At 41.9% G+C, this 22,059-nt stretch overlaps 1 protein-coding gene across 4 annotated transcripts in view; it reads right to left on the bottom strand.

Annotated features, from left to right (window-relative positions):
- Positions 1-3,872: 3,872 nt before the first annotated feature.
- The window catches only part of LOC115155001 (cilia- and flagella-associated protein 54), a 75,383-nt gene continuing 57,196 nt past the window's right edge, over positions 3,873-22,059 (bottom strand). For 2 of the 4 annotated variants that reach the window (XM_029701769.1, XM_029701772.1), the window contains 12 exons: positions 21,871-22,038; positions 21,647-21,755; positions 21,416-21,542; positions 21,196-21,297; positions 20,987-21,113; positions 20,574-20,726; positions 20,296-20,465; positions 19,918-20,043; positions 19,653-19,759; positions 19,181-19,343; positions 5,345-5,428; positions 3,873-4,729 (listed from right to left, as the gene is read on the bottom strand). In XM_029701769.1, the coding sequence (XP_029557629.1) occupies positions 4,610-4,729; positions 5,345-5,428; positions 19,181-19,343; positions 19,653-19,759; positions 19,918-20,043; positions 20,296-20,465; positions 20,574-20,726; positions 20,987-21,113; positions 21,196-21,297; positions 21,416-21,542; positions 21,647-21,755; positions 21,871-22,038 (1,556 nt within the window). In that variant the 3' untranslated portion in view covers positions 3,873-4,609. The other 2 variants (XM_029701770.1, XM_029701771.1) reach the window with 2 other exon arrangements.

Raw genomic sequence — 22,059 nt, forward strand, 5'->3', positions numbered from 1 at the left:
ATTTTGTAGTGTTCTCTTGTGTGTTTAGAATTAAAATTCTAATGATGAGCACATCCTCTGCTGCACCTTGGTTCCCTCTTACAGACAGCCGTGACAACAGGGGAGGGTTCTCTGGTTTACATTTGCAGGTTTTACTATATAATCTCTTCCATCCTAGCCAAATGTCCTCATCTGCCTCCCCTATATCAAGGTGTTTTGGTACTTCCTTTATGTACTACGCTTTTCCATGTGCTAACTTTTACAATACAACAGGTCAGTATAGTCTAACGGTCTATCCTACCCTCTATCAACCATTCATAGTGACAACAGTGGTTGGTGGATTTTTTTTCTCCAGATCTGCAATAGGCTAACTAGCAATCATACCACACATAAAAACAGTCAAAGCTGCGTACATTTTTTATATGAATCAACAAGAAAGAACAGGAAAAGCTGATAGGCAGCGGAGAGGCCAGGTGCATCATTGCGCATGAAAGAACAGTGAAGACATGAGACACACAGCTCAAAAATCTCCCCTATTGATCAATTATCCTACCTAGACTAGCCCACAACAACACAATGCAATGAACAATTAATTACATTATTGTTTTCAAGTTAGTACAAAGTTCTGGCCTACTCTAGGCTGCAGTGAAAATGTCATTTGAATAACAGCACAAAAGCCTTGTGATTTGACGTTTCACTCAATTTGGTTCAGTTGTGGATCTACTCTCGACAGCTTATGAGGTCTAGAAAGGCACAGCAGCAGACCAATCTGGCTGTATTTTTACTTCTGGTACTGAATGCGCTGTCTGTTGCAGATCATCATTCTGCCAAGTCGTCCTATAATAATGTGGTCACATATGCTCCCTGGCAGGCCTAGTTATTGAGGAAAGCTTAACACATACTCTGCATCCATTACAATTCAAGCGGCTATTCCTCGTGCCCTAGAACCTAACGCTTCAATATAGCCTAAATACCTTTTATATGTGGCATAAGCACAACCAGTCTCAATCTTTCAATTTGATTAGGCTACTTCAAAAATGTATTACTTTTTTTTCTTCCCTCGTTAATCTACACACAATACCACATAATGACAAAACAAAACGTTTTTTACAATTTTTTGCTAATTTATTAAAATGGCATGTCTCTGACTGATTAAATTATATGACAAGCGATTTTATCAAATCGATTACCTAACATTTGATTGATTACGTGATTGAATTAAACCATGCAACAATAACCTGGGGCACCACGGAAGTGTGTTTTTAGAGCTGCTGTCTTCCGAATAAACTTTTAAAGATCTGAAGATCTTTTATTTTAATAGCAGTCAATTATTAATCATTACCTTATTCAGTCTCATCTGAACGTCGTAAAATTCTTGGCTAACAAGCTGGCTAACAAGTTGAATCAGCGATACAACATTTACATTTTAGTTATTTGGCTTAAGTACTTATTTACTAAATACCTAAATAATCACACAGAATTACATATACACAGGATGGAACATCGATTACTAATGACGTCATAAAATAAAAAGTCCCTGGCGGACAAAACTGAAATGATGACTGGTTACACAAAGAAAGGGGGTTGGGTTTGAATGAAAGAGCGGGAAGACTGAGGGACAAAGGGGATTGGGTCTCTATTGCACCTTGAGAAGCTATGCTACCGTAAATACAGAATCTTATGCATTCTAATAACCGCCCATTCAGAAAAGGAAAATGCAAGATATATATTTACACTGAGCTGTGCTTCAATAGATGGGTCGAAGATGGAAGACTGGTTTGCCCAGCAGAGGTCACCATTGCAGTTATCAGCTGCAGTTGATAACTCGACTTCAAGGATGTGTCACTTCTTCTTTAGTGAATAAGAGTTCAAAGTTCATACCATTTTGCCGTAATCAGCTCGCGCTGAATTCTTGCTGGTCTAGTAGAAATTCATCCTTCCAATTGTGCATCTGTAAAGGTTTGTGAGGGTTTTAGGTGCCAAGCCAAATTTCTTCAGCCTTCTGAGGTTGAAGAGGCACTGTTGTGCCTTCTTCACCACACTGTCTGTGTGGGTGGACCATTTCAGTCCGTCAGTGATGTGTACGCCGAGCAACGTAAAGCTTTCCAACTTCTCCACTGCGGTTCCGTCGATGTGGATAGGCGGGTGCTCCCTCTGCTGTTTCCTGAAGTCCATGATCAGCTCCTTTGTTTTGTTGACATTGAGTGAAAGGTTATTTTCCTGGCACCACACTCCCAGGTTCCTCACCTCCTCCCTGTTGGCTGTCTCGCCATTGTTGTGAATCAGGCCTACTACTGTTTTGTCATCTGCAAACTTTATGAATGAGTTGGAGGCGTGCGTGGCCAAGCAGTCGTGGGTGAACAGGGAGTACAGGAGGGGGCTGAGCACACACCCTTGTGGGGCTACTGTGTTGAGGATCAGCATAGTGGAGGCCCGTCAGGAAGTCCAGGACCAAGTTGCACAGAGCGGGGTTCAGACCCAGGGCCCCAAGCTTAATGATGAGCTTGGAGAGTACTATGGTGTTGAATGCTGAGCTATAGTCAATGAACATCATTCTCACATAGGTATTCCTCTTGTCCAGATGGGATAGGGTAGTGTGCAGTGCGATGGCGTTTGCATCGTCTGTGGATCTATTGGGGTGGTAAGCAAATTGAAGTGGGTCTAGGGTGTCAGGTAAGGTAGAGGTGATATGATCCTTGACTTGTCTCTCAAAGCACTTCATGATGACAGAAGTGAGTGCTACGGAGCGATAGTCATTTAGTTCAGTTATATTTTCTTTCTTAGGTACAGGAACAATGGTGGGCATCTTGAAGCATGTGGGGACAGCAGACTGGGATAGGGAGAGATTGAATATGTCCCTAAACACTCCAGCCAGCTGGTCTGCACATGCTCTGAGGACGCGGCTAGGGATGCCGTCTGGGCTCGGTTAACATGCTTATATGTCTTGCTCACGTCGGCCACAGAAAGCCCACAGTCCTTGGCAGCTGGCCGCGTCGGTAAAAGTGGGTGAAAAAGGAGTTTAGCTTATTCTGAAGGAAAACTTCGGTGGTCGCTACGTGGCTGGTTTTCCCTTTGTAGTCCGTGATTGTCTGTAGACCCTGCCACATACGTCTCCTGTCTGAGCCGTTGAATTGCGACTCCACTTTGTCTCTGTACTGACGTTTTGCCTGTTTGATTGCCTTACGGGGGTAATAACTACAATGTTTGTATTCTGACATATTCCCAGTCACCTTGCCATGGTTAAATGCGGTGGTTCGTGGCTTTCAGTTTTGCGCGAATGCTGTCATCTATCCACGGTTTCTGGTTTGGATAGGTTTTAATAGTCACAATGGGTACAACATCTCTTATACATTTCATGATAAACTCAGTTCAAATTTCACAAATCTATGGGGTCCTGCACATTGGAGGGTGGTTGGGTGCCTATATTGGGCTTATGGCTCCAATATATATATATATATATATATATGTGTGTAATTGTCAAATGATGTCTTGCCATGATTTTAACCTTTATTTCTCATGAGTGTTGATCAATATTTTGGCTATGCAAAATATCAAATAAATGTCTGATAAATGCAATTGTGTATTGCTGCTGTTTGTCTGATATCCAACAGTTCATGATCAGCTCTGTTGACCATGAGAGCATTTTGCAGAGAAAATGGGGTGAGGTATACTATTTAGGCTCAGAATGACACGTGGCCCATTGTTTCCCTTGTTACCTGGCAACGATCACTAGGGTGCTTCCAACAACTGTCAGTCAAGGCGAGCTCATGAATATAAGCTCCTCGCCCACTCAATCTGTTCATTCAGGCTTCCCGGCAGTTAGAGATGAAAGAAAAGCTGCCGTTTCTTCAATACTGAGCATCTTAATAGTGTAAAAAATATTATGGGTCATGTTTTGGTAATTCAAAGGCAATTTTTATTTGGGATCTTTAATCAGAGTTATAACATGGATAATCAACTATATTGAGCAACAAGCGGATTTATTTTCTAGAGGCGATGGTCGGGGGGCCAGAACATAATTACAAATAATTTGTAGACTGCAAATTGACTGCAAGAAGCCCAAACAGATATTATTGACTAAAACATAAGAATTTCAAACCTTGCTTACGATCACGTCCCTCTATTATTTATGGGAATACTTGAACAGATTTCTTTAATTAAAATCACTAGGAGCTGATTTCTGGTGTTTTTACAGTCTTATGTCCACCAATCTAAAACATGTATTTTTAAATAAGCTTCTTTTTTTTGCTCAGAAAACTTGCGGGGCTAAATAAAACCACCTGTGAGCCAAATTCGGCCCGCCAGTTGGGGAAACCTGAGTTATAGGAAACATTACCACTGCTGTTTTAAGAGGTCCAATTTGTATTTTATGACAACACATGAGCCTTTTCATATACATTTGATTTGTGAGCTTAATCATATACATTAATAAAGAATAAGAAATGAAAAGCACTTGAATTTAGTTTTGACAAAAATCATCTTTATCTATGCTCATTTATTTCAGAGTGAAAGAGTCTGATGAAGTCACTTAGCTAGGTAGGTGCAATATGCTATCTTTGGTCTTGACCATTTGATTCCTGTCATTGGGTTTGTCTTTTTCTATGGTCCTTTCTATGGACCGGATAGGGTATCAGACGAGCAGGGAGATGAGCCATGTTATCAGTGTGTTTCCCTCCACAATGGCTCCACTGGCTGGGTTGAAGCAGCGCTCCAGATCACACAGACTATGTAGGCTGGCCTCAAACGGAACCTGGCACACAGAGGGAGGGAATCATTTCACAAGAAATATCTGCATGTCTAACAAACTTAACAGGGTAAACGGGTAACAAAAATGCCATGGAAGAGGCATAAGATCAAATGTTTCACACATTCAAGCCATAGTAAAACATCTACAGTACAGTATGTTGTAGGTTTGTGTAAGTGTAACGGACATGTTTAGTGTCCTCTGTGTCTCTGTAAATGTGTGACTACATGTAGCGTGCTGTTCCCTGATTATTGTGTTAGGATGTTCTGGGACTGCTCTCAGGGAGGGGACTGATAGGACAGAAACAAGGGAACACATTCTTACTTTGGCCCAACGCTTAGAAACTGTGTGTGCAAGGTCATGATCAGCCTATTGCACCCTGAGAGCAGAGATGCCTAGTTTGTGCATGAATATAAAGAGTGCTGAAGGGAGAGAATCCCTACAGAGCTTCTTGCAGACTTGTACTTTGAGTATTACGTTTGTTGTAACCTCTCCAGCTGTGATAATAAAGATCTGTTCACTTAACTTTGACTGAGTCCTTAGTGGTAATTTCAAGTTAACCCTTTACCGGTATGTGAACTTTGGGGGGTGTTGAATTAGTGTGTGGTGTGTTTAGTCTACCTCAGTGAGAACAGCTGCCTCTGAACCAGGCTGCAGTAAGTCCTTTATAGCAGCACAGCAGCACCTGGTCTGCTCCTGTAGCATCTGAAACAACCAACCAACACACAAAACATGTACTCATTTACAGGTAGATTCACTTACATGCACGTTTGACCAGTGCTTAATTTGTAAATGGGGAGGTGACGGAACAAAAGTGAGCACTAGAGGGGGGTGACCTGGGGAGTACTGAGGTACTGGAATGCATGAAAAGAAACACCTTTATAATAAAGCATTGCATGCATATCATCACATTTGCGTAGTGGTATAGAGCAGTAGAGTAGAGGCACTTACAGAAGTTGCACACATGAGGAAAATTTCTAGGCGCCTAGGGTCTTGGAAAATGTTGGCCTTCTATAAACGCATTTCATATATTCTATGTAATTTTAGATGACTGGAGACTTTAGCAGAATATTTTTTAATACCACACAAATTATCGAAATGGCAGGCTACTTCGACAGTGACCAAAACGACCTTGTCTTGAATCGATCAATAGCCTAGGCCTAGGTGTGTGGAAACAGAGAGCAGAGCAGACGAGAGATCATAGAAAGTGAATCTCATTCTAGTTATGTGAGAGATACTGGCGCGCTTCTCACACAGCCACGGCCATGCGTTGGTCTCAAACATAGATTACAATGTTGCGCAAACAATAAATCCGGGCTTGCCCAATCCAAATCAACTCTTAGAATATTAGGCCTGGGCTGAAGGTCTACTTTTTCACATCACGTTTTTTTTGTGGGGGCAGGAGAATTAACGAAGAAGCAACTTGAATGATTTTTAGTCGCTTTTATTTAAATGTTTACATTGCAAAAAGTGACAATTATTTTTCATGCCACGAGAAGTAACGGATCCGGCCAAATAGGTTCCGCAACAAAACAGTCCAAAACGGAGAGGTGCCGGATCCTGTTGCGTCAGTATCCGGCTCAAATGAAACACTGCTGTTGACAATTCAAGTCCATTTGAGACCTTTTTTACTATTCTTTTCAGAAAGTGTATCCAGAAGTGTGTGGTCGGAAAATCCCTGTCCCCATTGCATTAACGTGCAGTGGCGTAAAGTAACTAAGTAAAAATACTTTGAAGAAGGGGAGAGTGGGGTATGTTGAGCCATTTTTACATTCAGCATCAGGGAAATATAGTATTCTTTCTTTCTACATACAGTACCAGTCAAAGGTTTCGACACACCTACTCATTCCAGGGTTTTTCATTGTAGAATAATAGTGAAGACATCAAAACTATGAAATAACACATATGGAATAATAAAATATATATGTTATATCTGAGATTCTTCAAAGTAGCCACCCTTTGCCTTGATGACAGCTTTGCACACTTTGGCATTCCCTCAACCAGCTTCATGAGGTAGTCACCTGGAATGCATTTCAATTAACAAGGTGTGCCTTGTTAAAAGTTAATTTGTGGAATTTCTTTCCTTCTTAATGCGTTTGAGCCAATTAGTTGTGTTATGACACTATAGGGGTGGTATACAGAAGATAGCCCTATTTTGTAAAATACCAAGTTCATATTATGGCAAGAACAGCTCAAATAAGCAAAGAGAAACGACAGTCCATCATTACTTTAAGACATGAAGGTCAGTCAATGCGGAAAATTTCAAGAACTTTCAGTTTTTTCAAGTGCAGTCGCAAAAACCATCAAGCGCTATGATGAAACTGGCTCTCATGAGGACCGCCACAGGAAAGGAAGTATAAGTTCATGAGAGTTACCAGCCTCAGAAATTGCAGCCCAAATAAATGCTTCACAGAGTTCAAGTAACATACATATCTGAACATCAACTGTTCAGAGGAGACTGTGTGAATCAGGCCTTCATGGTTGAATTGCTGCATAACCACTACTAAAGGACAACAATAATAAGAGGAGACTTGCTTGGGCCAAGAAACACGAGAAATTGACAGACTGGTGGAAATCTGTCCTTTTGTCTGACGAGTCCAAATTTGAGATTTTTGGTTCCAACCGCCGTGTCTTTGTGAGATGCAGAGTAGGTGAACGGATGATCTCCGTATGTGCGGTTCCCACCGTGAAGTATGAAGGAGGTGGTGTGCTGGTGACACTGTCTGTATTTATTTGGAATTCAAGGCACACTTAACTTATTATGGCTGGATGGCAGTATTGAGTAGCTTGGATGAATAAGGTGCCCAGAGTAAACTGCCTGCTACTCAGGTCCAGAAGCTAGGATATGCATATTATTAGTAGATTTGGATAGAAAACACTCTGAAGTTTCTAAAACTGTTTGAATGGTGTCTGTGACTATAACAGAACTCATATGGCAGGCAAAAACCTGAGAAAAAATCCAACCAGGAAGTGGGAAATTGAGGTTTGTAGTTTTTCAAGTATTGGTCTATCCAATATAGTGTCTGTGGGGTCATATTGCACTTCCTAAGGCTTCCACTAGATGTCAACAGTCTTTAAAACCTTGTTTTTTGAGGCTTCTACTGTGAAGTGGGGGAGAATAAGAGCTGATTGAGTGAGAGGTCTGCCAGATGGGCATGAGCTTTAGTCATGTGCAGGCCCGTGAGATGTAGCTGAGTTCCATTGCATTTCTAAAGACAAAGGAATTCTCCGGTTGAAACCTTACTGAAGATTTATGATAAAAACATCCTAAAGATTGATTCTATACATCCTTTGACATGTTTCTACGAACTGTAATGGAATTTTTTGAGTTTTCGTCTGGCCTGCGCGTCGTGAATTTGGATTTGTGAACTGAAGGCGCGAACAAAAAGGAGGTATTTGGACATAAAGGATGGACTTTATAGATCAAAACAAACATTTATTGTGGAACTAGGATTCCTGGGAGTGCATTCTGATGAAGATCAAAGGTAAGTGAATATTTATAATGCTATTTCTGACTTCTGTTGACTCCAACATGGCGGATATATGTATGGCTTGTTTTTGTGTCTGAGCACCGTACTCAGATTATTGCATGGTGTGCCTTTTCGGTAAAGCTTTTTTTAAATCTGACACAGCGGTTGCATTAAGGAGAAGTTTATCTAAAGTTCCATGCATAACACTTGTATTTTCATCAACATTTATGATGAGTATTTCTGTAAATTGATGTGTCTCTGCAAAATCACCGGCTGTTTTGGAAGTAACTGAGATTTTTGGATATAAATATGAACTTTATCAAACAAAACATACATGTATTGTGTAACATGATGTCCTATGAGTGTTATGAAGATCATCAAAGGTTAGTGATTCATTTTATTTCTATTTCTGTCATTCGTTTTATCGTTTCAGCTGCCAGAAAAGCGACCCAGTCATTAAGTCTTTTTGTTCTGTATCTATGGATGTGACCCAATCGTTCATTCTAAATGTTCTATTGCCATACTGGCTGGCAACGTTCTTATCCCTTGCTTGCTAGTTAGCCAATTAGCTAATTTACAGTCACGTCAAACAGTGTAGCCAGACTAACAACAAAGTAGCTGCATTTGCTTAAGCTGTTTCGAGTGACATTTATTTGGATACATCCATAACAATGATACATCCATAACAGCTAATGATACATGATTTTACCTGGCATAGAAAATATGCTCTCGTCAGGACATTGTTGTTCAGAGGAGCTAGCCAACAACACAGCTAACACAATCACTTCAAACTGAAAAAGGAAAGACTGCAAACTAGCTGTATTTCGTTTCGTTTTACCTATTTTCTGTTGATATTTCTTTATATATCCATGAAAATGATGCCGATTCAGAAAAGCTTCCTCCCTGTCTTCCCAGACTCCCTACCACTGCACGTTCATTACTACAGGACAGCTGGAGATCGAATTTCAATATTGAAACAGACAGCAAGGTTTATACAGATCTCCTCTATTGAAAACCAATTGCTAGTCTGAAAGAAATGGGAGATAATATTTAGATGCTTTTTATAGTGGAGATCAAGTTTATAAATTGTCTGGCTGGGCTGATGAGACAGTTGATTGCGCAGTGAGATGGAACAGAGTAAATAGGCATTTCAACGTCATTGTTTTGGCAGGTGCCAACTTGTGGAATAGATGCCAGCTGGAATGCGGTTTTAACTAATCCGCATCCAGGATTAGACCCACCCGTTGTATAACTTTAATTCACAAACACAATTCAACACAATCACAATCACTTTTGTGTTTATTGAAGGCAGTGGGCCCTTGTCAATTATGTTGCCTCTGGTGTCCGGCATGATAGATGTTGCCGTTTCTTGAATGACTTGAAATAATGAAGTCCCAGAAAAAGGAAGTTGAGTTTAATTCATGGAATGGTGGCGTGGTATATTTTATATATTAAATGCATGCCTACATTCAGATATAGATCTCTCTGTTTAATAGCACGTACCTGCTCTTCTATTTCTTCACCAGTTGTCTGGGACAGGGATGTTGTTTCGATGTGTTAATTCGTAGGCAAGTTCTCTGCATTTGAGGTTACTAAGCCTGTGAAACTGGTCTGCAAGATTCTTGGTATGTTTAGCAAGCTCAGACTCCATGTCATCAGACTTTGTTTCCCTCTGTTACACTATCATAGCCTCTCTTTATCAAGCTCAGACTACATGTCATCAGACCTTGTATTCCTCTGCTACACTATCATAGCTTCTCTTTATCAAGCTCAGACTCCATGTCATCAGACCTTGTGGTCCTCTGCTACACTACCATAGCCTCTCTTTCGCACAGGTACATCATTTACATTTTTTGTCAATGTAGCTCTTTAGTTATATTCAGTACATTTTTTTCATCCCTTGCTGCTGCTCGAACGGAGTCTTACCTTCTCTCACTTCCTTGGCTGCTCTTTCAAGAAACTCAAGGGGGGCTAGACTACTGATTGATTTACGTTTATATACACAGGGCATGATGATGTCAGCAATGTACCAATAAAAATACACTATCTTGAGTTCACATGCATGACAAATTGCAAAAATATTATGCATATTGTGCCTGATTCCAATTTAGGAATTGATGCCTTTCCTACGCACTTCTCAGCAGTTGGTATTAAGATTTACCTTCTGAAGGTAAGTAACAGGCTTTGAAGGCCTGGTTCCCTTGCGCACACTGAATAAATGTCATTCAACTGCTGAAAATCCTCCCATTGCTGGCCAACAGATTTTCTTGTGGAGTTTTCATTAAATAGGGTTTTTAGTGTATTTATCTTAAACCATCCCTTTAAATACAGTGTACCTTTAATTAGAAATCTGTCGACAGACGAGAATACAATGAGAGAACAGGTCCAGAAAATATCGATCCCTGAAAGAAATCAATCCAAATATAGTTTTAACACCAATTGGTAGATTAAAAATACTCTTGTAGATTATTTAGGCAAATTTTAGGGTTAGGAAAGTACGTATGAATCATTAAAAAAAAAAAATTCTGGAGAGCCTTTACGCACAACATATACAGTGCATTCGGAAAGTATTCAGATCCCTCAACTTTTTCCACATTTTGTTACGTTACAGCCTTATTCCAAAATGGATTAAATAGTCCCCCCCTCATCAATCCACACACACAATACCCCATAATGACAAAGTGAAAAGAGGTTTAGACATTTTAGCAAATCTGTTAAAAATAAAAACAGAAATACCTTAGGTTGGAGTCATTAAAACTTGTTTTTCAACCACTCCACAAATTCCTTGTTAACAAACTTATAGTTTTGGCAAGTCGGTTAGACTAGAGGTCGACCGATTATGATTTTTCAACGCCGATACCGATTATTGTAGGGCCCAAGACCTGCTACCGATTAATCGGCCAATTTTTTTTGTTATTTATTTGTAATAATGACAATTACAACAATACTGAATGAACACTTATTTTAACTTAATATAATACGTAAATAAAATCTATTTAGTCTCAAATAAATAATGAAACATGTTCAATTTGGTTTAAATAATGCAAAAACAAAAGTGTTGGAGAAGAAAGTAAAAGTGCAATATGTGCCATGTGTCACGTCCTGACCAGTATAAGGGGTTATTTGTTATTGTAGTTTGGTCAGGACGTGGCAGGCGTGTGTTTGTTTAGAGTGTTTCTGGGTTTTTTGGGATATGTTCTTATTTAAGAGGGGTATTTGTTTAGTGTTTCGGGTTTGTTGGGTTATATTCTTGTTAGTCTATTTCTATGTTAGTTCTAGTATGTCTATTTCTATGTGGTGTTTGTTGGGTTGACCTTCAATTGGAAGCAGCTGCTCCTAGTTGCTTCTAATTGAAGGTCCTATTTAAGAGGGGTGTTTTTCTATGGGATTTTGGTGGGTAGTTGTTTCTTGTTTAGCTGTGTGCCTGACAAGACTGTTTTCGTCGTTTTTTTGTTGTTCAGTGTTCATTTATTTTAATAAAGAAGATAATGAGCATTCACGTACCCGCTGCATTTTGGTCTAATCATTACGACGGCCGTGACACCATGTAAGAAAACTAACGTTTAAGTGTCTTGCTCAGAACATGGAAACATAGGAAAGCTGGTGGTTCCTTTTAACATGAGTCTTCAATATTCCCAGGTAAGAAGTTTTAGGTTGTAGTTATTATAGGAATTATAGGACTATTTCTCTCCATACGATTTGTATTTCATATACCTTTGACTATTGAATGTTCTTATAGGCACTTTAGTATTGCCAGTGTAACAGTATAGCTTCCGTCCCTCTCCTCACTCCTACCTGGGCTCGAACCAGGAACACATCGACAACAGCCACCCTCGAAGCAGCGTTACCCATGCAGAGCAAGGGGAACAACTACTCCAAGTCTCAGAGCGAGTGATGTTTGAAACGCTATTAGCGCGCACCCGCTAACTAGCTAGCCATTTCACATTGGTTACACCAGCCTAATTTTGGGAGTTGACAGGCTTGAAGTCATAAACAGCGCAATGCATTGCGAAGAGCTGCTGGCAAAACGCACAAAAGTGCTGTTTGAATGAATGCTTACAAGCCTGCTGGTGCCTACCACCGCTCAGTCAGACTGCTCTATCAATTCATAGACTTAATAATAATATAATAAACACACAGAAATACGAGCCTAAGGTCATTAATATGGTCGAATCCGGAAACTATCATCTCAAAAACAAAACTTTATTTTCTTTCAGTGAAATACGGAACCGGTCCGTATTTTATCTAACGGGTGGCATCGCTAAGTCTAAATATTCCTGTTACATTGCACAACCTTCAATGGTATGTCATAAATACGTAAAATTCTGGCAAATTAGTTCGCAACGAGCCAGGCAATGAACGCAAGAGAAGTGACACAATTTCATGTAAGCAGGCAATATTAACTAAATGTGCAGGTTTAAAAATATATACTTGTGTATTGATTTTAAAGAAAGGCATTGATGTTTATGGTTAGGTACATTGGTGCAATGACAGTGCGCTTGTAAATCATCACCCGTTTGTCGAAGTAGGCTGTGATTCGGTGAGAAATTAACAGGCACCGCATCGATTATATGCAACGCAGGACACGTTAGATAAACTAGTAATATCATCAGCCATGTGTAGTTAACTAGTGATTATGTTAAGATTGATAGTTTTTTATAAGATAAGTTTAATGCTAGCTAGCAACTTACCTTGGCTTCTTGCTGCCCTCGCGTAACTGGTAGTCAGCCTGCCATGCAGGCTCCTCGTGGAGTGCAATGCAAGGCAGGTGGTTAGAACGTTGGACTAGTAACCAGAAGGTTGCAAAAAACAAATCCCCGAATCCCCCCTGAACAAGGCAGTTAACCCCCGTTCCTAGGCCGTCATTGAAAATAAGAACGTGTTCTTAATCTGACTTGCCTAGTTAAATAAAGGTGTAAAAAAAAAAAAACGCAAATCGGTGGCCAAAAATACCGATTGTTTTGAAATCGGCCCTAATTAATTGGCCATTCCGATTAATCGGTCGACCTCTAGTTAGGACATCTATTTTGTGCATGACACAAGTAATTTTTCCAACAATTGTTTACAGACAGATTATTTCACTTATAATTCACTGTATCACAATTCCAGTGGGTCAGAAGTTTACATACAGTAAGTTGACTGTGCCTTTAAACAGCTTGGAAAATTCCAGAAAATGATGTCATGGCTTTAGAAGCTTCTGACAGGCTAATTGACATAATTTGAGTCAATTGGAGGTGTACCTGTGGATGTATTTCAAGGCCTACCTTCAAACTCAGTGCCTCTTTGCTTGACATCATGGGAAAATCAAAAGAAATCAGCCAAGACCTCAGAAAAAAAAATGTGTAGACCTCCACAAGTCTGGTTTATCCTTGGGAGCAATTTCCAAATGCCTGAAGGTACCACGTTCATCTGTACAAACAATAGCTCGCAAGTATAAACACCATGGGACCACACAGCCGCTCAGGAAGGAGACGCGTTCTATCTCCTAGAGATGAACGTACTATGGTGCGAAAAGTGCAAATCAATCCCAGAACAGCAAAGGACCTTGTGAAGATGCTGGAGGAAACAGGTACAAAAGTATCTATATCCACAGTAAAACAACTCCTATATCGACATAACCTGAAAGGCCGCTCAGCAAGGAAGAAGTCACTGCTCCAAAACCGCCAAAATCCAGACTATGGGGACAAAGATCATACTTTTTTGAGAAATGTTCTCTGGTCTGATGAAACAAAAATAGAACTGTTTGGCCATAATGACCATCGTTATGTTTGGAGGAAAAAGGGGGAGACTTGCAAGTCGAAGAACACCATCCCAACCGTGAAGCAAAGGGGTGGCAGCATCATGTTGTGGGGGTGCTTTGCTGCAGGAGGGCCTGGTGCACTTCACAAAATAGATGGCATCATGAGGCAGGAAAAGTATGTGGATATATTGAAGCAACATCTCAAGACATCAGTAAGGAAGTTAAAGCTTGGTCGCAAATGGGTCTTCCAAATGGACAATGACCCCAAGCATACTTCCAAAGTTGTGGCAAAATGGCTTATGGACAACAAAGTCAAGGTATTGGATTGGCCATCACAACGCCCTGACCTCAATCCCATAGAAAATTTGTGGGCAGAACTCAGTTACACCAGCTCTGTCAGGAGGAATAGGCCAAAACTCACCCAACTTATTGTGGAAAGCTTGTGGAAGGCTACCTGAAACGTTTCACCCAAGTTAACCCAGCCTTCCCTGTAGCTCAGTTGGTAGAGCATGGTGTTTGCAACACCAGGGTTGTTGGTTCGATTCCCACGGGGGGCCAGCACAGAAAAAAAAGTGTATGAAATGTATGCATTCACTACTGTAAGTCACTCTGGATAAGAGTGTCTGCTAAATGACTAAAATGTAAATGTAAACCAGTCTGGGCTAGGGGGCAGTATTTTCACGGCCGGATAAAAAAACGTACCCGATTTAAACTGGTTACTACTCTTTCCCAGAAACGAGAATATGCATATTATTAGTAGATTTGGATAGAAAACACCCTAAAGTTTCTAAAACTGTTTGAATGGTGTCTGTGAGTATAACAGAACTCATATAGCAGGCAAAAATCTGAGAAAATTCCAAGCAGGAAGTGGCCTGTCTGACAATTTGTCGTTTTTCTTTCTAGTCCCTTTCGAAACTACAGTATCTCTGGGGTTACGTTGCACTTTCTAAGGCTTCCATTGGCTCTCTAAAGCCTTCGGAAAGCGGATTGAGGCATCTCCTGTCTTTGGGCAGAGTATGGTAGCTCAGTTTGTCAGTGGTCTGCCTGGTGACAAAGAGAGTGGATATGCGTGTTCACGCGACCATGCTGTTTTTTCTTTGCCTCTTTGAATGAATTGTCCGGTTGGAATATTATCACTATTTTACGAGAAAAATACCATAAAAAAAAAATGTAAACAGCGTTTGACATGCTTCGAAGTACGGTAAAGGAACATTTAGAATTTTTTTTGTCTCGAAATGCGCTCGCGCGTTACCCTTTGGATAGTGACCTGAACGCACAAACAAAATGGAGGTATTTGGACATAACTATGCATTATTTGGAACAAAAACAAAATTTCTTGTGGAAGTAGCAGTCCTGGGAGTGCATTCTGACGAAGATCAGCAAAGGCAATACAATTTTTCTAATAGTAATTCTGAGTTTAGTGAGCCCCGAAGTTGGCGGGTGTCAAAATAGCTAGCCGTGATGGCTGAGCTATGTACTCAGAATATTGTAAAATGTGCTTTCGCCGAAAAGCTATTTTAAAATCTGACATGGCAATTGTTATGTATTTTGTCAACGTTTATGGTGAGTAATTTAGTAAATTCACCGGAAGTTTTAGGTGGGAATGCATGTTCTGAACATAAATGCCAATGTAAAAAGCTATTTTTGGATATAAAAATGAACTTGATTGAACAAAACATGCATGTATTGTATAGCATAATGTCCTAGGACTGTCATCTGATGAAGATCAAAGGTTAGTGCTTCATTTAGCTGTGTTTTGGGTTTATGTGACATATATGCTTGCTTGGAAAATGGCTGTGTGATTATTTGTGGCTATGTACTCTCCTAACATAATCTAATGTTTTGCTTTCACTGTAAAGCCTTTTTGAAATCGAACAATGTGGTTAGATTAACGAGAGTCTTGTCTTTAAAATGGTGTAAAATAGTCGTATGTTTGAAAAATGTAAATTGTTGCATTTGAGGTTTTGTATTTCGCGCCACGCTCTTCCACTGGCTGTTGAATAGAGTGGGACGGTGACGTGCCACCGAGCCCATAGAGGTTAAACAATTTAAAGGCAATGCTACCAAATACTAATTGAGTGTATGTAAACTTCTGACCCACTGGGAATGTGATGAAATAAATAAAAAGTTGAAATAAATCATTCTCTCTACTATTATTCTGACATTTCACATTCTTAAAATAAAGTGGTGATCCTAACTGACCTAAAACAGGGAATATTTATTAGGATTAAATGTCAGGAATTGTGAAAAACTGAGTTTAAATGTATTTGGCTAAGGTGTATGTAAACTTCCGACTTCAACTGTAAGTATTCAGACCATTTGCTATGAGACTTGAAATTGAGCTCAGGTGCATCCTGTTTCCATTTCCCTGTGGCTCAGTTGGTAGAGCATGGTGTGTGCAACGCCAGGGTTGTGGGTTCGATTCCCACGGTGGGCCAGTACAAAAAAAGATAAATAAATAAAAAAATGCATGAAATGAAATGTATGCATTCACTACTGTAAGTCGCTCTGGATAAGAGCGTCTGCTAAATGACTAAAAATGTCAAATGTAGATTGATCATCCTTCAGATGTTTCTACAACTTGGAGTCCACCTGTGGTAAATTCTATTGATTAAACATGATTTGGAAAGGCACACACCTATCTTTCGAAGGTCCAACAGTTGACAGTGCATGTCAGAGCAAAAACCAAGCAATGAGGTCGACGGAATTGTCTGTAGCACTCTGAGTCAGGATTGTGTCGAGGCACAGATCTGGGGATGGGTACCAAAATATTTATGCAGCATTGAAGGTCCCCAAGAACACAGTGGCCTCCATCATTCTTAAATGGAAGAAGTTTGGAACCACCAAGACTCTTCCTAGATCTGGCCGCCCAGCCAAACAGAGCAATGGGGAGAAGGGCCTTGGTCAGGGAGGTGACCAAGAACCCGATGGTCACTCTGACAGAGCTCCAGAGTTCCTCTGTGGAGACGGGAGAACCTTCCAGTAGGACAACCATCTCTGCAGCACTCCACCAATCAGGGCTTTATGGTAGAGTGGCCAGACGGAAACCACTCCTCAGAAAAAGGCACATGACAGCCCGCTTGGAGTTTGCCAAACGGCACCTAAAGGACTCTCAGACCATGAGAAACAAGATTCTCTGGTCTGATGAAACTCAGATTGAACTTTTTGGCCTGAATGCCAAGCGTCACCTCTGGAGGAAACCTGCCACCATCCCTACGGTGAAGCACGGTGGTGGCAGCATCATGCTGTGGGGATGTTTTTCAGTGGCAGGGACTGGGAGACGAGTTAGGATCGAGGGAAAGATGAACGGAACAAAGCACAGAGAGATACTTGATGAAAACCTGCCCCAGAGAGCTCAGGACCTCAGACTGGGGTGAAGGTTCACCTTCCAACAGGACAACAACCCTAAGCACACAGCCAAGACAACGCAGAAGTGGCTTCAGGACAAGTCTCAATGCCGTTGAGTTGCCCAGCCAAAGCCCAGAATTGATCTCGGTCGAAAATCTCTGAAGAGACCTGAAAATAGCTGTGCAGCAAAGCTCTCCATCCAACCTGACAGAGCTTGAAAGAATGCAAAGAAAAATGGGAGAAACTCCCCAAATACAGGTGTGCCTAGCTTGTAGCATCATACCGAATGCACTGTAATATTTACCTTTTACTCAAGTATGACAATTGAGTACTTTTTTGACCACTGTACATTCAAAACCATTACTTTTACTCAAGTAGTAACTTACTGGGTGACTAACTTTTACTTGAGTTACTTTCTACACTGAACAACAATATAAACTCAACATGTAAATGGTTGGTCCCATGTTTAATGAGCTGAAATAAAAGATCCCTGAAATGTTCCATACACACAAAGAAAGCTTCCAGTATTTCTCTCAAATGTGCACAAATGTGTTTACATCCCTGTTAGTGAGCATTTCTCCTTTGCCAAGATAATCCATCCACCTGTCAGGTGTGGCATATCAAGAAGCTGATTAAACAGCATAATCATTACACAGGTGCACCTTGTGCTGGGGACAATAAAAGGCCACTTTATAATGTGCAGTTTTGTCACGCAACACAATGCCACAAATGTCTCAAGTTTTGAGGGAGCATACAATTGGCATGCTGGCTGAAAGAATGTCCACCAGAGCTGTTGGCAGAGAATTGAATGTTCATTTCTCTACCACCTCCAACGTTGTTTTATATAATTTGGCAGTATATCCAACCGGCCTCACAACCGCAGACCACGTGTAACCACGCCAGCCCAGGACCTCCACATCCGGTCGTCTGAGACCAGCCACCCAGAACGCTGATGAAACTCTGGGTTTGCACAACTGAAAAATTTCTGCACAACTGTCAGAAACCGTCTCAGGAAAGCTCATCTGCGTGCTCGCCGTCCTCATCAGGTTCTTTACCTGACTGCAGTTTGGTGTCGTAACCAACTTCAGTGGGAAAATGCTCACCTTCGATGGCCACTGTCACGCTGGAGAAGTGTGCTCTTCATGGATGAATCTCGGTTTCAACTGTACTGGGCAGATGGCAGATCATCGTGTGATCAACGTTGATTAGAGTGCCCCATGGTGACGGGGTTATGGTATGGGCAGGCATAAGCTACGGGCAACGAACAGCATTGCATTTATCAACAGCAATTTGAATGCAGAGATACATACCGTGACGATATCCTGAGGACCATTGTCGTGCCATTCATCACCTCATGTTTCAGCATGATAATGCAAGGCCCCATGTCGCAAGGATCTGTACACAATTCCTGGAAGCTGAAAATGTCCGTTCTTCCATGGCCTGCACACTCATCATACATGTAAACTATTGAGCATGTTTGGGATACTCTGGATCGATGTGTATGACAGCGTGTTCCAGTTCCCGGAAATATCCAGCAACTTCACACAGCCATTGAAGAGGAGTGGGACAACATTCCACAGGTCACAATCAACAGCCTGATCAACTATGTGAAGAAGATGTATCGTGCTGCATGACGCAAATGGTGGTCACACCAGATACTGACTGGTTCTCTGATCCACGCCCCTGACTTTTTTTTAAGGTATCTGTGACCAACAGATGCATATCTGTATTCCCAGTCATATGAAATCCATAGATTAGGGCGTAATGAATTTATTGCAGTTGCGTTTGTTTTTGTTCAGGGTAGTAAGATATGACACTTGAGTGTTTTTTCCATCACTTTTAACATGTGTGAATGTGGAGTACAAGGCCTGTCAGAGCCGTTACCAGCAGCACACAGACCTGTATGTGAGGGCTGGAGGTAGCAGCCTTGTCTGGGATCTTGGTGCGGCGTTGCCTCTCCATCTTGGGGCTGGGGGAGGAGGGGGCGCTACTGGCAGTAGGCGGAGAGGAGACGTTACCCCCAACACAGGCTGAGGCCAGCTGAGCATGGACTGCACACAGTCTAGAGGAGAACACATGGGGTGGTGCTGGTGGTCACAGAGGTTACATTACATTTAGTTACCATATAACATTCATTTCATTTAGTTAAATACGGTTGGTCAATTCAACTAAAGTAGATAAGACAAAAGGGTTCTGGAAGAGATACAGTAATAATTATTACAGAGGGAATGGATACAGATGTGGCCAGGTCCATATCAACTTCCAGCTCCTAAACTAACCATATTAGCCACTCGTTAGACGCTACAATATGGTGATAGCTCCATCTCACCCCTAGCACCTAGGCTGCTGTACACGGAAAGCAGTTACCTACTTCGCCATGCTGACGAGTTTCTGTCCACACTGCAGCTCTATGACAGTGCAGGCTGTGGCCCTCATGGCCGAGAGTGGCACTTTGTTTAGCCCAAACAGCAGCATAACCTGACAAACACAGAGACAAAAGGAGAAACACGGTCAAAGACAACCTGTTTGACATGACAATAAGTGACAAGGAGTTGGTAAGATAGCACAAAACAGGTCTGAGACCAGGCTAGCTCATTTTATGGTTGATGAGTGTCTGTATGTGTTGTGTATTGTACCGTATCCGTGTCTTCTTGGGTGGGGCTGAGAGCAGGCCGGTGCCACTGAATACACAGCTGCTTCCTGTCAGCAAAGGACCAGGGGTACATCTGAGCTCCCATAGTGCCTCTCACCGTAGGACACATCTTTAACACAAACACACAAACAACATCAACATACAGCAGCATTCAATTCACACCTCAACTGTGGACAACCCCAGAAGGCAGCCTTCAGATTCAAGGTGAAGACTGAAAATCCTGGATAAATGGTTATTGGACTGTCTACATACATTACTAGCCAGGGCTGAATCCTAACTTGAATAAACATCCCAATACAAGCCACAGTATATGCATGCATCTCTTCAGGATTCAGCCCATAGTGTCTATTAGTGTGTGTACCTGTATAATCTGTGGCTGCATGATGATTTCAGTGGGGGGTTCAGGGGCGCAGCAGGTCTCTCTGTAGCCCACCATGTGGGAACAGAAGAAGGTCTGGAGCTGAACCAACCTCAGCGCCAGACTACTGTCTTCTGACTGGGACACCAGGCCCTCCACACACTGGGGCACCACTGGAACACACACCCACGTAGGCAAGCATGCACGCATACACACACGCAGATCAACATCTCTGAACGTCAGTTAACAAAATTATTTACTGTGAAACCGGGGTAGTGTACCTGGGCGCATGGCGATGTGCTGCAGGTTGAACAGGTGTTTGTAGTAGCGGGACAGGTGGACCCATGTGAGCTGTGAGCGTTTCCTGCTGCTCAGCCCAGGATCAAGCTCTGGAGACGAGCTGGAGACAGTCCTCACCATCACATCTATCCCTCCTGGTAGTCACACAACACACAGACAGACATTACAAATATGGTAACCAGCACTGTTACGATTTCCATAAAGAAAAGACATATCTCCTTTCCTTATAAAGAGGAGAGAACATTACAGAACCGCTAACAATGAAGATCACAATCTAACACGAACATGGGCACGAACCACACTATTGTAGCCACTTTTATAATGGCTGTTATTGTAAGACAAGATGTAGCCCTGGCTAAAGGACAGAATGGTTGTAGTGGGGATGTTTGTTTACCACAGGGGTTGAGCAGGTCGTTGGAGGCAAATTCAGGCAGGAGCTTGAGGGAGATGAGAGGCAGGTGTCCTCCTTTAGCTCCGGTACTACCACACAGCTGGCTACATGTGGTCATGGCTTCAGACGCCTGAGGAACACACACAACATTAGAAGTGTGTGTGTGTGTGTGTGTGTGTGTGTGTGTGTGTGTGTGTGTTCAGTCTATTTACCTTAGTAGCAGCTCGGACAGAGACCCAGTAGAGCAATAAGTAGGCCTCCCCTGGAGTCAGGCCTCTGTTCAGAGTTGTCCTGATACGCTTCCAACCTGGATGCTGAAAAAAGACAAACACACGCCATGATGTAGGCATACACACACACACACAGTCCTCTCCAAAGAAAAATACTGCCCCGCGGAACCACAATTGAATGTCTCATGACACAGACAGGTACCTTCAGTATGGCATTTTTAGGTGGTGAAGGTGGGACGGGGTTCTGCTGGTCCTGAGGTGCTGGGCTGCTCTGCTCCCACTGGTGCAAGTACACTAGCGCCATCTCCAGATAACACTTACGGATCAGCCTGACACACACACACATGCTTTAGTCAAACAAGCACACTGGTGTTTGAGGAGGTCCGTACACTACTCTCAAAGATGATCATTCACACTAGTGTAGATGACTTACTGTAGATTGTGACTCTGGGACAGAGAGATATTGATGCTCTCCAGTAGTGTCAGAGCAACTGTCTGAGGCTGGAAGTCACTGAGAGACATCAGACAGCGCTCCACCATCCCTGGAGACACACCAAAAATAATCTAACTAACAAGGTCACTCTGACATTCAATGAGTAGATGCACACATACATATTTAATCTCATGATTGAATAAGGTTGGAAATAAATGTTTTACCCTTGCAGTAGAGGATATCAGCCTCCAGCTGTCTGTCTCTGGTAGCACATGCCTGGGAAACGAGCAGGGCTGACTGCAGCACCTCCTGAGCACACTCCCAGGGATGGCTGGAGGTCGACAGGCTGGAGGAAGGGGCGCTGGTCATGGCCTGTACAGCCAAGCAGTGACCTGTTCAGAACAGATAGAGAC

Source organism: Salmo trutta, chromosome 19, assembly GCF_901001165.1.
Source record: "Salmo trutta chromosome 19, fSalTru1.1, whole genome shotgun sequence".
Lineage (NCBI taxonomy): Eukaryota > Metazoa > Chordata > Actinopteri > Salmoniformes > Salmonidae > Salmo > Salmo trutta.